Below are 14,068 nucleotides of genomic sequence, written 5' to 3' on the forward strand. Positions count from 1 at the left end.
AGGAGAGGGAAATAACCTCTGCAGAACTACTCAATATTTCAGTCTAAGAGATGATTCCTCTATTAAATTTGGATGAGCTGCTTCATGTGGAAGCATGTTCTTTATGTAACTGACCAAAAACTTCTGATTTGATATTACTAATGTACTCAGCATCTGTTCTTTTCTCACCCCCAGATTTCAGTGATATCAAAGAAATCTGTTTATAAGACAGGCCTGTCTATTTTTCACTCTGGGAATATAAGCTGTTTTAAAACATAGCTTTTGGTTAAGCTGCAGTAACCAGGTGTGTCTATGTGCATGCTAGATCTTGACATCCCACATCCACTATTGTGTTGGGAAAAGGTTTATTTTGTCTTATTTTGGTATTTAAAGTTGAACTGCAATGGTTAAAGACTCCAGATAGTTTCAGATGTTGGGATGTGAGCGAAGTCCTCCTGTTTGGCAAACTGGCTCTAACTGATCTTTACAACATCCATTTTTGGAAAGCCTTTCTCTTCTCTTCAGTCCCTCATGAACTCTCATTTACTGGAGTAGTGACTTCACTAGTACCAAAGAGATGCAAATAGCTTTAGTTGTATTCTGAATTTCTGTGGGCTGCACACAATTTTCTCCTCTACTCACTGTGCTTTGGACTGTTGAGGGTTAGAATACGAGTACAGTGGACAAGGAAGCAAACTCATCTAGATCCTCCGTTATACTCTGGCCTTTTTCCATCTCGAGGTACAGGGAAAAATACTCAGACCCATTCCTTTCAAAATCCAAAGCAAGAAATATGAACTGACATCTCTAATGTGTCTGCTTGGGACCTGCTTAACCCTTCTCCTACACACTGACTACTTTAGTGCACTTTTCTGCTGTGGATGTGGGGAAGAGCACTGCTGCATCAGAGTGGAACCTTCGCTACACACCAGTGTCCTAGTCTATTTTGTCTCCTGCATTGTTTTTCAGGACATCCCTCCTGCTAAATTGATTAGCTAGGTGGTGTCCACATTGAGTGAATGATAGCGATAAGTGCACTATTTAGTACAAATTTCTTAATATGCTATGGTGATCGGGCATTGTAGAATGGGGCTAAGCGAATCACTAACTCTGGTTGATCTTCCCTTTTATGATAAGGACGAGGGGGAGGATAGTTACTGTAAAGAACACGTGCTGTCACACCACTATAGCTATGCTTATGCTGACCCACAATCCACTACAGCCGTGTGTGTATTCTAAGGGTATGTCTACATTACCCACCAGATCGGCAGGCAGCGATTGATCCAGCGGGGATCAATTTATTGCATCTAGTCTAGACGAGATAAATCGACCCCCCGGACCCTCTCCTGTCTACCCCGTACTCCAGCGCTGTGAGAGGCGCAAGCAGAGTCGATGGGGGAGCAGCAGCAGTTGACTCACCGCAGTGAAAACACCACAGCAAGTCGATGGTAGCTGAAGTTGCGTAACTTAGATCAATCTCCCTCCCCCTCCCCCTCCCCCCCCCCAGTGTATACCAGGGTTAAGTGTAGCTTGCTTAATGCCAGTTTGAAATTAACCAGATGGATGAGAAAATGCTTATAGTAGATACTTAACCAAATTCAGGGTGGTTTTTTTATACAATTGATAGTATAGGTGTTTAATAAAAACAAACATTTTTTACTGTCTTATTTATTTAAATTGTCAGTTGTGGGAAATTATTTAATGACATGGTGAGATTCAAAAAGTTAAAGCATAACTGTTAAAACATCTCAAAACAAAATAAGTATCCTCACATCAAACTCAGTTCTCAAGTAGCATTTTTCTTACCTGGCCTAGCTATATTTTCAGTGGGGTGTGTACAGTGAAATTGACATTTAATACATTAATCGTTCCAAGCCTATCTCTAGACTTTTTTGCTGCTGCTATTTTTTTTGTCCCCTTTTCTCCCTGAACTATTAGCATGTGAAGGCTGTGATGACCTAGGCATGGTGGGCTCTTGCTGTTTTGGTTTCACACTTGAGCTTTTCCTTGAAGGAACTGTACAGTCCTCATTTAAAAAGGTGTCAGAGAAAAAATGTGTTATAATTAAGAGCCTCTTATTGGCATTTTCTGTGATTTATCAACTATCACTAAACAAAGGGAAAGCTGCATTTTAGGGGTGGTATTTGTCTTGCCAATTTTCCTCAAGCTGTAGTGCTGTAGGGATTTTTAGCCTTCTATAAAGAAATATTGGAATAATCTAGCACGGGTCATGGTGTATTCTCTTATCACTGCCAATTTTAAATCAGATTGTGTGCTTTTTAAAAGATATGCTGTAGAGATTATTTTGGGGAAGTTCTCCTCTAATCTGTATAACACAAGTCATCGATCAATGATCTCATCTTGGAATCTATATAGTTCTTTGAACACCTTTTTTTGCCCCCTTTTCCTTTCATTCGAAATCCCATGAAGTGCAAAGCCTGTCTTCCACCTTTCAAAGCGTTTTGGAGTAGGCCAGGGGATGACATGCAGTGTGATGTGGGGAACCTCTTAAAACCGCCATGCTTCTGTAGAATTCTGTGCCTGGGGCAGAGTATTCCACTTAGGTGTTATGTAAAATGAGTTCCCTGCAGCTGGATTGTTGGCATTGACTTGTGGTCTGCACTATTATACTTGAGTTAAATATTTATTTTGCCAGTCTTGTGTAGTTGTAGCCTACAATCCAAAAGCAAAAATCAGTTGAATGCAGTGCCCATTTTTTCATTTAATAAAATGACACTAAGGAGCTGGGTTAGCCCATTCAAGCAACCAGTTTATAAACAGCTGTCCATTACTAGGAGCTATAGCATAAGGAAGGAGCAAGCCTGTTCTACCAAATTCTCTCTCTTCCCCCCCCCCCCCCCCCAACATACAACTGTCATGTAACATTTATGTTCCCCAGCCTCTTTTTCATGTGGTATGAAAGTGAGTGAGTGATTGTTCCAGCCACCAGGGCTGAAAATGTATTGCATTGGCTATAGGCAAGGAGATGGGAATAGCTAATACTATGGTTTTAAAATTTAGGCTGCTAGGAAGGAGATTGAAGTCCACTACCTCCATGGTAGCATTCTCTGAAATGATTCTAGGAACAGAATTGAAGGGTCTCACTGTGTGGATGAAATGATGGTGTAGGGAGAAGGGGGTTAGATTTATTGGGAACAGGAGAGTCTTTTGGGAAAGGAGGAGCCTATGGGGAAGGATGGAACCAGATTCCTGATGTATAAAATTAAAGTTTACAAAACTCCTTTACAACTAAAGGGCTGGGGGGAAGGTGACACGTGTGGAGGAGCACATGGTTCAGACAGAGACATCCCTTAGAGGATCTTATCTATTAATGGGAATTCTGTATATCCTGGTGAGGAGAGAAATTGATAAAGTACAGATAGGAACTAAAGAGAGTGTCAAATGAGTCTTACATCACGTAATGGCAGACAGCTAAACTGACAAATTTTATAAGTGCTTGCATACAAATGCATCTGAGTGCCTGGTATTAAGAGGATATTGATAGAATAGGCATCTTTGACTTGGTGGAATGATAACCAATTGGACATGGCAGTACTATAGTACAAAATATATAGGAATGACAATAGGTCATGCTGCTGGGGAGTAGCATATGTGAAAGTCAAATATAGTAATCTTAAAAGGAATTAAACTACCATAGAATCTCTCTGGATAGAAAATCCATGCTTGAATAAGAATATAGAAATAGGGATATACTACTGACCAAGATGGTGAAATGCTCCAGACAATTAGAGAGGCTATTAAAAGAAAAGTCAGTAATAATGGGGGATTTCAACTATCCCCATAGTGACTGTGTATCACCTTAGGATGGGATGCAGAGAAAGTTTCTAGATGCTGTACCATTAAGGAGAGAGGCAATTCTTGATTAGTCCTAAGTGGAGCACAGGATCTGATTTGAGAGGTAACTAGCTCTAGGTTTTGGCAAGGAAAGAGCAATATCTTAAGCTACAAAGTTTTTTTCTAATTATTTATCCACTTGCTCCATACATAGTCTATGCACTCCTGTTTATGTGTACTGTGCAGATGCTTCTAACATTACCTGAAAGGGCAAAATGTAACTGCATATAAATTTGATCATCTGCTACTTTATTTTTCAACTTTGATTGCAGCCTGCACATTTCTATTGGATTGGTCAATTTGATCAGCTTCACATTTAATCAAAATCTGATGCTGATGGGGGTTGGGTCTATGGACTTAAAGATGCTCTGTCCATCTGCTCAGTTTACCTCAGTTGTAAGCATTTTTCCATTTTGTTTATTGGCCCTGTTGAAATTTGCAATCAGCAGCAGCTTCAGCTGCTTAGGTCTTCAACACCTGTTTGCCTTTCCTTGCTTTTGCTTTCTTATGCTGCTCCTTTGCCTTTCTCAATAGTTTGGCCTTAATGTGCAGGAGTTGTACTTCTTTCCTTGATGGGATGCTGCATCTCCTCGCTTATCTAATTCTTGTGCGGCCTCTGCTGATATCAACCTGTGAATGCTGCAGCTTAAATCACATTCTCTGAGCACTGCCCATTTTTTTTCCAGTCCGGTCTCTCATCTTTGCTTCTCGCAGTGCCTCAAATCTGTTCCTTAATTAAGTTAGAATTTTTCACATTGTTTTGATTTTTAATTTTATATTTTTTTCTTTGCCACTTTTTGTTTAAAGCTGATCTTAACTTTAATTTCAATTTAGCAATGCAACTATTATGGTCACTGCTTACATCTGCTGCTCTATATGCCCTTACATCTTGAACAGATTATTTGAATCTCAAGGTAATGCAGATGTGGTTGATCATCTGTTTTTGTGTTGCCATCTGGTGAATTACGTTTGTGTGTGTCTGAGGGAATATGGCACTTGCAAGAGCTAGGTCATACTTAGCACAGTTCAATAAGCGTCTTGCCATTTTGGTTGATTGTTCCCAATGCAGGCTTTTCCCCAGTTGCTCTTTCCATTGCTTGGTTGTCACCTTCTACTTTAGCATTAAAGTCACCCATCACAAGGAGTAAGTCATGTTCAGGTATTTTGTCGGTCACATTTTGGAAGCAATTACAGTACATAACTTCTCTTTATCCTCATCACCATGTTCCTTTGTCAGATTTATTTTTTTCTGCATATGAGCAAGTGGTTCCTTCAGAAATGCAATTATTTCAGCAAACAAGGCAACCCAGCGTGTTTAGTTCTTTTGGAGAAAAAATATGATTTTGTCTTTTTGAATAGTATGCATGCAGTTACCAGTCAAAATTTCCACTGGCTGGGAAGCATTGGTTGGCCTTTAGGAGTAAATGCACTAACCCTTTAGCTGTGCAGCTCATAGTAACGGTAGAGAATGTATTGAGAATGTATCTGAGTACTTTTGGGGGCTATTTATCAGCTCATCAGAAAAAATATAACCTTGGTCCTTGCTTTGAAGTAGGCTAGTTTGCCCATACGATTCCATACTGAGATCTTCAATCTAACTTAAAAAGTCAAACACTGCACATCAACTATTTACCTTCCTGGGAAGAGAAATCACAATAGATTATTATTATATCAGGACAAACCTGTATTGCAGATTTTTAATGCTGAGAAACAGTGTAGCCTTATTTTAGGCTTCCACATTGTACTTCTAGACTGATGGCACTTTACAAACAATTTACAATCGCTCAGTTTGTGATCTGGAGTGGTTCTGTCTTAATGTCTACACTTCACTAGGCTAGGATAGCCCTGATTAAACTTATTTCATTCCTTGCATAGGGCACAAATGGTTTGGAATGTTCCACCCATCACCTAATAGCAGTGGCTGAATAGCTGTCAGTTATGAAATCATGTCAACGGTTACATTATTCCCACACAGCTGTTTCCCTTACTTGTCCCACTGCACAATGAACAAAAATCTCGTGGGGGGTGGGGAAGATGAGAAATGATGACCTTGTACTTTAAATGGGTATTTTATTACCTTCCTTCAGCACTCAATTGTGCAATGTTCTCATTTCTCCTAGGTGGATAATGAAATCTGATTAATGTAGGCTAGCTAAAGGAGTATTTTTGAAATAGTCTTATTTAGTGTCCAGCTATGTTATCAAATTGGATTGTAACAATGGTTTTTGTCCCTTTGGGAACACTTTTCCTTCATTTTCTAATACAGAAACCCGGTTTTCTTCTGTTTGTAGACAAGTCTTCCCAGGGTACCATCACCAGGATCGTCAAATAGTTCCACTCAGAGTTGCTGGTACTGCACACCACAAGGGGAGTTCTCAGTGGGTTAGGGTTACAGAGGCTTGTTTAAAATCTCAGCAGAAAGATTTTTTGAAAATATGCAGTATCTGGAGAACATTTCATAACATGAGCATTTAAATCCAGATTGTGAGCAAATTACATTCAGGATTACACATTAAAAGAAAATTCAACATGATCTCATTCCAGCCTCCTAGCCTAAACCATACCATACATCACAGAAGATGAAAGCTGGTACAGAACAGTGGTCAGAACTTTGCAAGTTTAAGTGAATATTAAATCATGTACTAAAGCTAACTCCTTGTCCATACAAACATATAGAAAAGAGGTAATATTTTGTTGGCAATTAGAATATAGTTCATAAGAGGTCAAATTTATCCTTAGTTTAACTCCTTTAACATCAGTAGAGTTACATAAAGGATTAATTTGTCCCAAGGGCTACATTGTCCCCCTTAGGCCATAATGAATTTTCATAGGCGGCATGCATACATTGGTTACTCTTTCTTGACTTGTTCTATCATTTAACAGCCTCCCCATGTCAGCCTTGCCACATGATCTGTTTTCTGTTTGCTAGGTTTTATGAACCCTAAAAGTTCCAGTTCTGAAACAGCTCTAATAAAACGAGCGCTGGAAGTTCTGGTAAAGGAAATTAACAAGTATATATGTCATGATTAAAATAATTGAACAAAGTCACCACTTAAATTTCTCTCTAGCATGGGAGGGATTTATTGGTGCATAATAAGCACTGTTTCAAGAAGGTGTGTGCACAGATTGAAATTAATTTAAATCAAGGCAACATGACCTACAGGATAAAGTATCCCTTGCTCTAACCCAGGGGCTCGGGATCCTTCAGGGGATCATGAGGTTATTACATGGGGGGTTGTGAGCTGTCAGCCTCCACTCCAAACTCCGCCTCACCTCCAGCATTTATAAAAGGGGGAAGGGGGGGGTCACACTCAGGGGTTTGCTATATGAAAGGGGTCACCAGTAAAAAAGTTTGAGAACCACTGCTCTAACTCATGCAGCTCCTAGCTGTTTGGGTTGGATATGGTGGTGACTGAGGAGCAAGGGCTACAAACTATTAATTTTGTAAACTCAATATTTAGGGTTACTCTGTTTGTACATTCCTGGACGACAAAACTGAAGAATGGGGGGCAGAACCCCATCCACGTCACTGAAACCCATCCTCTGGTTACAGAAACAATGCCCCAGCTTTTGACTTCAATTCAGGCATTATTTTTACTTGCATAATAAGTGAGGTGATGCCTTTGATGTACTTGTTTGTGCCATTCATCTCTCCTCAACACTTAAATATACTTGATTTTAAATGATAGAGGATTTAACTTCCTTAGAAATATTAAATGCAAGTTGACATTTTTGAAGGAAATCTACAATATGCTACAGAATAATGAAACATGGGCATATATTATACTAACAACATTCTGTGGCACTTGGGACCTTACCTTGCCCAACCCTAAAAGAATTAAGGTTTTGGCAAAAAGCGCCATATGACAAATGGTCAACCGTCCTTTTGTATTTTTTTATTATAAGATTGCTTGAAAAGTATTTAGCCCTCTTTCAGTCAGTTCTTGGTGCATGGGGAAGCTGCATTAGTAAAAGCTTTATTCATACCCAAGAAAAAGGCCACTGGCTTGCACATATATAAACATTAAAAAATAAATTCAAGTGAGAAATAAAGGATACTGGATAATTTCATCCACCTGGTCTGTGGCCATTGAATCTGGGTCTGTTCCTTCAACCGCTGTTACCACAGTTGAAAAGGCCTAAAGAGAAAAGCAGGTAAGATATATAACCCCTCCAGCCACACACATCTCAGAGACAGTACTTGCATTACACAAGCTTTTCTGTGAACACGAGCATCAGCAAATGTTAAAAGGCTAAAGAGGAAAAAGGTAGCTCTGTAAAGCATAAAATTTGGTTTACTCAACATAAACAAGGTACAAGCAGCAACAGGGATTTTCATTGTTGGGATAGCAATGCTGGTAATAAATGATTCCCAGCACTGGGAGGGGAGGTTGAGTGGGATGGTGATTTGTGGGCCTTACACGTACTTGCAGGGACAGGAGTTAGTGTGGCATGAAAAGACTTCGACTTTCAAAAGTGATGGCATTGAAGAGAAACAAAAACAAAATGAAGAAAAGCATGCAAAAAAAAAAATCAGCAAAATCTAGACACTATACACCTATATAATCAATATTTTCATCTTCACATACCTCTAACCAGTCAACAAGATTTATTAATCTGCCGCACTCCAAATGAAGTTTATACACTATGCATATGTCAGGAGCAGTATTAGAAATGCATCCGACGTCGCTTTTCAAAGTTGGATTCTGATAAAAAAAAAAGAGAAAATGAAGGCAGTAGTTTTCACCACATATTTTATCTTTAAAGATCTCTAGAGTTGAAAGCAAATATGATCAACCCCAGATAACTCAGGAAGTTAGTACTGTCTGTATTTTTTCATATTTATTGTTTGTGCCTCTAGAAGTACGGTGAGTGCAAAAAACCAAAAAAAACCCCAAACCCCAACACAAATCCACTGGTGATATAAGAAATTAAATGATTTATCATCTGGTTTGCAAAAAGAAGTTACTCACTTTGTGCAGTAACAATGGTTCTTCTTCGAGTGCTTGCTCATATCCATTCCATTAGGTGTGTGCGCGCCGCGTGCACGATCGTCGGAAGATTTTCTACCCTAGCAACACCGGCGGGTCGGCTGTGGAGCCCCCTAGAGTGGCGCCTTCATGGCGCTGAATATATACCCCAGCCGACCCGGCGCCCCCTCAGTTCCTTCTTACCGCCCCTGACGGTCGTTGGAACTGTGGAGCGCGGCGTAGCTGTTCTCCACTCTCCCTAGCTTATCCAGTTATTCACAGTTATAGTTGTAGTTCTAGTTGTTTATAGTTATATAGTTGGTTATTCACTTGTTTATAGTTGTTATATAGTTAAAAAAGGGGGGATTAAGGGGGTTATCTCCCCCCTTTTTCCCCGGCCGCGTGGTCGGGCTCATGCCCAAGGCTCCCGGCTTCAAACAGTGCGCCTCCTGCGCTAAGCCTATGCCAACGAGCGACCCGCACGACTCGTGTCTGAAGTGCCTGGGAGAGTCCCATCAAACAGATAAGTGCAAGATCTGTAAGGCCTTCAAACCGAGGACCAAGAAGGAGCGGGACTTTCGACTCCGGCAACTCCTTATGGAGGCAGCACTTAGCCCGGACGCTCCATCGGCACGCCAGGCCCCGGCACCTAGCACCTCGGTGCGTAGTGCCCCAGCGGCACCGACCATGCCGACCACGGCAGACAAGCCTCCACGGCACCGGACCTCATCGGCACCGCACTCACAACAAGTGCCTCGGCGCCGTTCATCATCCCCGGGACATAAAAAATCCCATAAGGCGGGGACCTCAGTGCCGAAGACGCCGGCTCCCCCGGTGCCGGGGGTAGAGCCGCGTCCACCTGTAGAGCACCGAAAACAGGTGCCTCCAGCACCGTCGACTCCGGCTCCAAGGCCGTTGAGTCCGGTGCAGACAGAGTCACCACCGAGACCGGCGGTGATACAGTGCCTCCCGTCGACACCGGAGACTTTCGCGACGGCGAGAGACCTGATCGCCCTCACGGAGCCGGCACCGCCACAACCACCGGCACCGTCGGCACCGTTGACTCGCCCGGTCCAATCTAGGGGAAAACCTGCCTTGATGCGCCCTCCATCACAAGGGCTGGAACCGCGGCACCGGTCTAGGTCCCGAAGCAGGTCCCCTCGCCGCTCGCAGTCCCGGCGCCGGATATCACCTCGGCACCGGTTGTACTCGCGGCCAAGATCATCGCGGCACCGCTCTACATCTCGACACCGTTATGATCGTCGGCACCGATCAACGTCGAGACGTAGCTCTCGGCACCGGTACGATCGACGCTCGACTTCGAGAGGCCGCTCCCGGCACCGGGCTTACTCTAGGTCATCGTCTCGATCCAGGTCCGACTCCCGGCACCGGCGAGGCCATCGGCACCGATCGCGATCTCGGCACCGATCACCGGCACCGCGTAGAGACAGAACATCTCTAGATCGGCACCGGACGGCACCGTATCCTACGGGATTCGGCTCGACGCAGTCGGCACCGCCATGGCCATCGAGATCGGTGTCTCGCTCCTCGGAGGACCTGCCAAGATCGGCATACCCCCCTCAGGGACAAGCCGGGGAGCGAGATTTAGGCCATTGGCAAGAGGGAGCAGAGGACCCTGACCAGGGCCCATCTCACTGGTCATTCTGGACCCCGTGGGCATACCACCAGGCGCAAGGGGCTCCAACAACCTCTCGCTCGGGTCACTCTGATACAAGGGCCCCAGAGTCCACCATCTCTCGCCCTCCTCCAGGGGGCATGGAGGCCTCTGTATCCACACCACCTGACGTTCCGGACCCAAGGGCAGGTGATGCTCCGACCCAGGAACAGGGAGACCAGGATCCTCCCCTGGATCCCTTACCACCAGAGGCATCTTCCTCTTCCTCTCCGGATGAGGCAGTGGCGGGCACGTCGTGCACAGGTCCACCCCCGATAGATCTTCGGGCTCATCAGGACCTGTTACGTAGGATGGCCCGTAACATGGACCTACAGACGGAGGAGATAGTGGAGGTGCAGGACCCCATTGTAAATATCCTCGCGGCGGATGTCCCATCAAGAGTGGCGTTGCCCCTGATCCGCACGATCCAGGCGAACGCAACTACGATATGGCAAACCCCGGCCTCTATCCCACCTACAGCGAGAGGGGTGGAAAGAAAGTACTTTGTCCCTTCCAAAGACTACGAGTACTTGTATACTCATCCCCAACCGTGTTCACTGGTGGTGTCATCAGTGAATGCAAGGGAGTGACACGGTCAACAAGCTGCAGCGCCCAAATCAAAGGAGGCTAAGCGGCTCGATTTGTTTGGCCGTAAAGTTTATTCAGCTGGAGGGCTGCAACTTAGAGCGGCTAACCAGCAGGCGCTCCTGAGCCGCTACAACTTTAATTCCTGGAACTCTATGGGGAAGTTCAAGGAATTGGTTCCCCAAGAGTCCAGGGAAGAGTTTGGGGCCTTGGTTGAGGAGGGTAAGAAGGTGGCTCGGACCTCCTTACAGGCCTCCCTGGACATAGCGGACTCGGCCGCAAGAACCCTGGCCGCAGGTATCGCTATGCGCAGGACCTCCTGGCTCCAAGTTTCGGGTTTGCCCCCTGAATTACAGCAGACCCTACAGGATTTGCCCTTTGAAGGACAGGGGTTGTTCTCGGAGAAGACGGACTCCCGATTGCAGAGCCTCAAAGACTCCAGGACAATCATGCGCTCCTTGGGGATGCATGTTGCGGGTCCCCAGCGCAGACCATTTAGGCCCCAGCCTCAACGTTTTTACCCCCCTCCACCTCGTCAGAGACAGGACCCTGCCAGAAGGCGAGGGCGAGGTGGTAGGAGAAGATGGGCTGGCCCTCAACCCGGTCAGAACCAAGGGCCACCAAGACCACCTTCAGGTCCTAGACAGAACTTTTGAAGGTGCGGTCGAGGACGGCGCCCCAGTCATCCCCCAGGATCCAGCTCCCTCCTTTCGGGATCGCCTCTCCCACTTCCACCGTGCTTGGTCCCTTATAACTTCGGACCGTTGGGTCCTCCGCACGGTGGAGAGGGGATACGCTATCCAGTTTTCTTCTATCCCCCCCTCCCACCCCCCTTCCCCGTCCCTCTTCAGGGACCCTTCTCACGAGCAACTTCTTATACAGGAGGTTTCTACGCTCCTTGCCATGGGGGCCATAGAGGAGGTTCCGATAGAGTTAAGGGGCAGGGGATTTTATTCCCGTTACTTCCTGATCCCCAAGTCCAAAGGAGGTCTGCGGCCCATCTTGGACTTGCGCGGACTCAACAAATTCGTAGTAAAGTTGAAGTTCCGCATGGTCTCTTTGGGGGCCATCATCCCTTCCCTCGATCCTGGAGACTGGTTCGCCGCCCTCGACATGAAAGACGCTTACTTTCATATCGCAATTTACCCGCCTCACAGACGCTTCCTGCGATTCGTGGTAAACACGGTGCACTACCAATTTGCAGTCCTTCCCTTCGGCCTATCCTCGGCCCCAAGAGTGTTCACGAAATGTATGGCTGTCGTGGCAGCGTACCTTCGTCGGCAAGGGATACAGGTGTTCCCGTACCTAGACGACTGGCTGGTGCGCGGTCGCACCAAGGAGCAAGTTCAAGCTCACGTCCACAGAATAGTGCACACATTCAACGAGTTGGGCATCCTACTCAACAAGGACAAATCCACTCTAGAACCTACCCAGAGAATAGAATTCATCGGCGCAGTTCTAGACTCCAGACGTGCACAAGCCATCCTGCCAGACAACCGCTTTGGCACCATCACGAACCTCATTCAAGGGCTCAAGGCCTTCCCAACTACCACGGTGAGGTCGTGCCTTACCCTGCTGGGTCACATGGCTTCCTGCACGTACGTAACCAGGCATGCCAGACTTCGGCTTCGCCCGCTTCAAACCTGGGTGTCGTCAATATACCGTCCACATCGGGACAGCCTGAACATGGTGGTCACGGTCCCGAACTCGGTCCTGGCCTCCCTCACCTGGTGGCTAGATCACAATGTAGTCTGCGAGGGGATGCCATTTCACGCCCCACAACCCTCTCTGCACCTGGTCACAGACGCGTCATCTCTGGGTTGGGGTGCCCATCTCAACGAACATCATACCCAGGGCCTGTGGACTGCACCCCAGTTAGCCCTACACATCAATGTTCGGGAACTGATGGCGGTGCGCCTAGCGTGCCAGGCATTCCTCAATCTCCTACGTGGCCGCTGTGTGTTAGTTCTCATCGACAACACCACGGCCATGTTTTACATCAACAAGCACGGAGGAGCACGTTCGTCAATTCTATGCCAAGAGGCCATTCGCCTGTGGGACTTCTGCATCGCCCACTCAATCCATCTCACGGCATCGTTCCTCCCTGGAGTCCAGAACACTCTAGCGGACCGACTCAGCAGGTCCTTCCAGACGCACGAGTGGTCTATCCGTCCGGACATCATACATTCCATCTTCCAGAGGTGGGGGTTTCCCCAGATAGACCTGTTTGCATCTCGAGACAACAGGAAGTGCCATGTGTTCTGCTCCCTACAAGGTCGAGCTCCGGGCTCCCTCTCGGATGCGTTTCTACTTCCCTGGAAAGACCACCTGTTTTATGCCTTCCCTCCGTTTCCTCTGGTCCACAAGGTACTGCTCAAACTGCGCAGAGACCAGGCACAGGTAATTCTGATCGCTCCAGCGTGGCCGAGACAACATTGGTACTCCACACTGTTGGAACTCTCGGTTCAGACACCGATCCCGCTTCCATTATGTCCGGATCTCATCTCTCAGGACCACGGCCGGTTGCGTCACCCCGACCTGCAATCACTCCACCTCACGGCGTGGCTGCTCCATGGTTCACCCAGGCAGAGCAGCAATGCTCGCACTCTGTCCAACAGATTCTGCTGAGCAGTAGGAAGCCCTCAACACGGACCACGTACCTGGCCAAGTGGAAGCGGTTCTCCTGTTGGTGCGAACAACGAGCCACATCCCCGTTGCAGGCACCCATTCCTCTCATTTTGGAATACCTCCTCGCCCTAAAACAGCAAGGGTTGGCGATATCTTCAATTAGAGTTCACCTGGCCGCTATATCGGCCTTTCACCCAGGGGAACTCGCGTCCTCGGTATTCTCTAACCCGATGGTCGTTAGATTCCTCAAGGGCTTAGACCGGATGTACCCTCAACAACGTCAGCCCGTCCCGACGTGGGACCTCAACCTGGTTCTCTCCAAGCTCACAGGTCCTCCATTCGAGCCACTGGCCACCTGTTCACTTCTGTACCTATC

General features: G+C 46.2%; 1 protein-coding gene across 3 annotated transcripts in view; it reads right to left on the reverse strand.

The window, feature by feature from the left end:
* Positions 1-5,500: 5,500 nt before the first annotated feature.
* ORC3 (origin recognition complex subunit 3) overlaps positions 5,501-14,068 on the reverse strand; it is a 77,741-nt gene continuing 69,173 nt past the window's right edge. For 2 of the 3 annotated variants that reach the window (XM_034766064.1, XM_034766063.1), the window contains exons 18-20: positions 8,424-8,540; positions 7,894-7,973; positions 5,501-6,816 (exon numbers count right to left, since the gene is read on the reverse strand). In XM_034766064.1, the coding sequence (XP_034621955.1) occupies positions 6,711-6,816; positions 7,894-7,973; positions 8,424-8,540 (303 nt within the window). In that variant the 3' untranslated portion in view covers positions 5,501-6,710. Of the gene's footprint in view, positions 6,817-7,893; positions 7,974-8,423; positions 8,541-14,068 lie in introns of those variants that run through there. The other variant, XR_004645188.1, reaches the window with a different exon arrangement.

The sequence above is a fragment of the Trachemys scripta genome, chromosome 3 (assembly GCF_013100865.1).
Source record: "Trachemys scripta elegans isolate TJP31775 chromosome 3, CAS_Tse_1.0, whole genome shotgun sequence".
Lineage (NCBI taxonomy): Eukaryota > Metazoa > Chordata > Testudines > Emydidae > Trachemys > Trachemys scripta.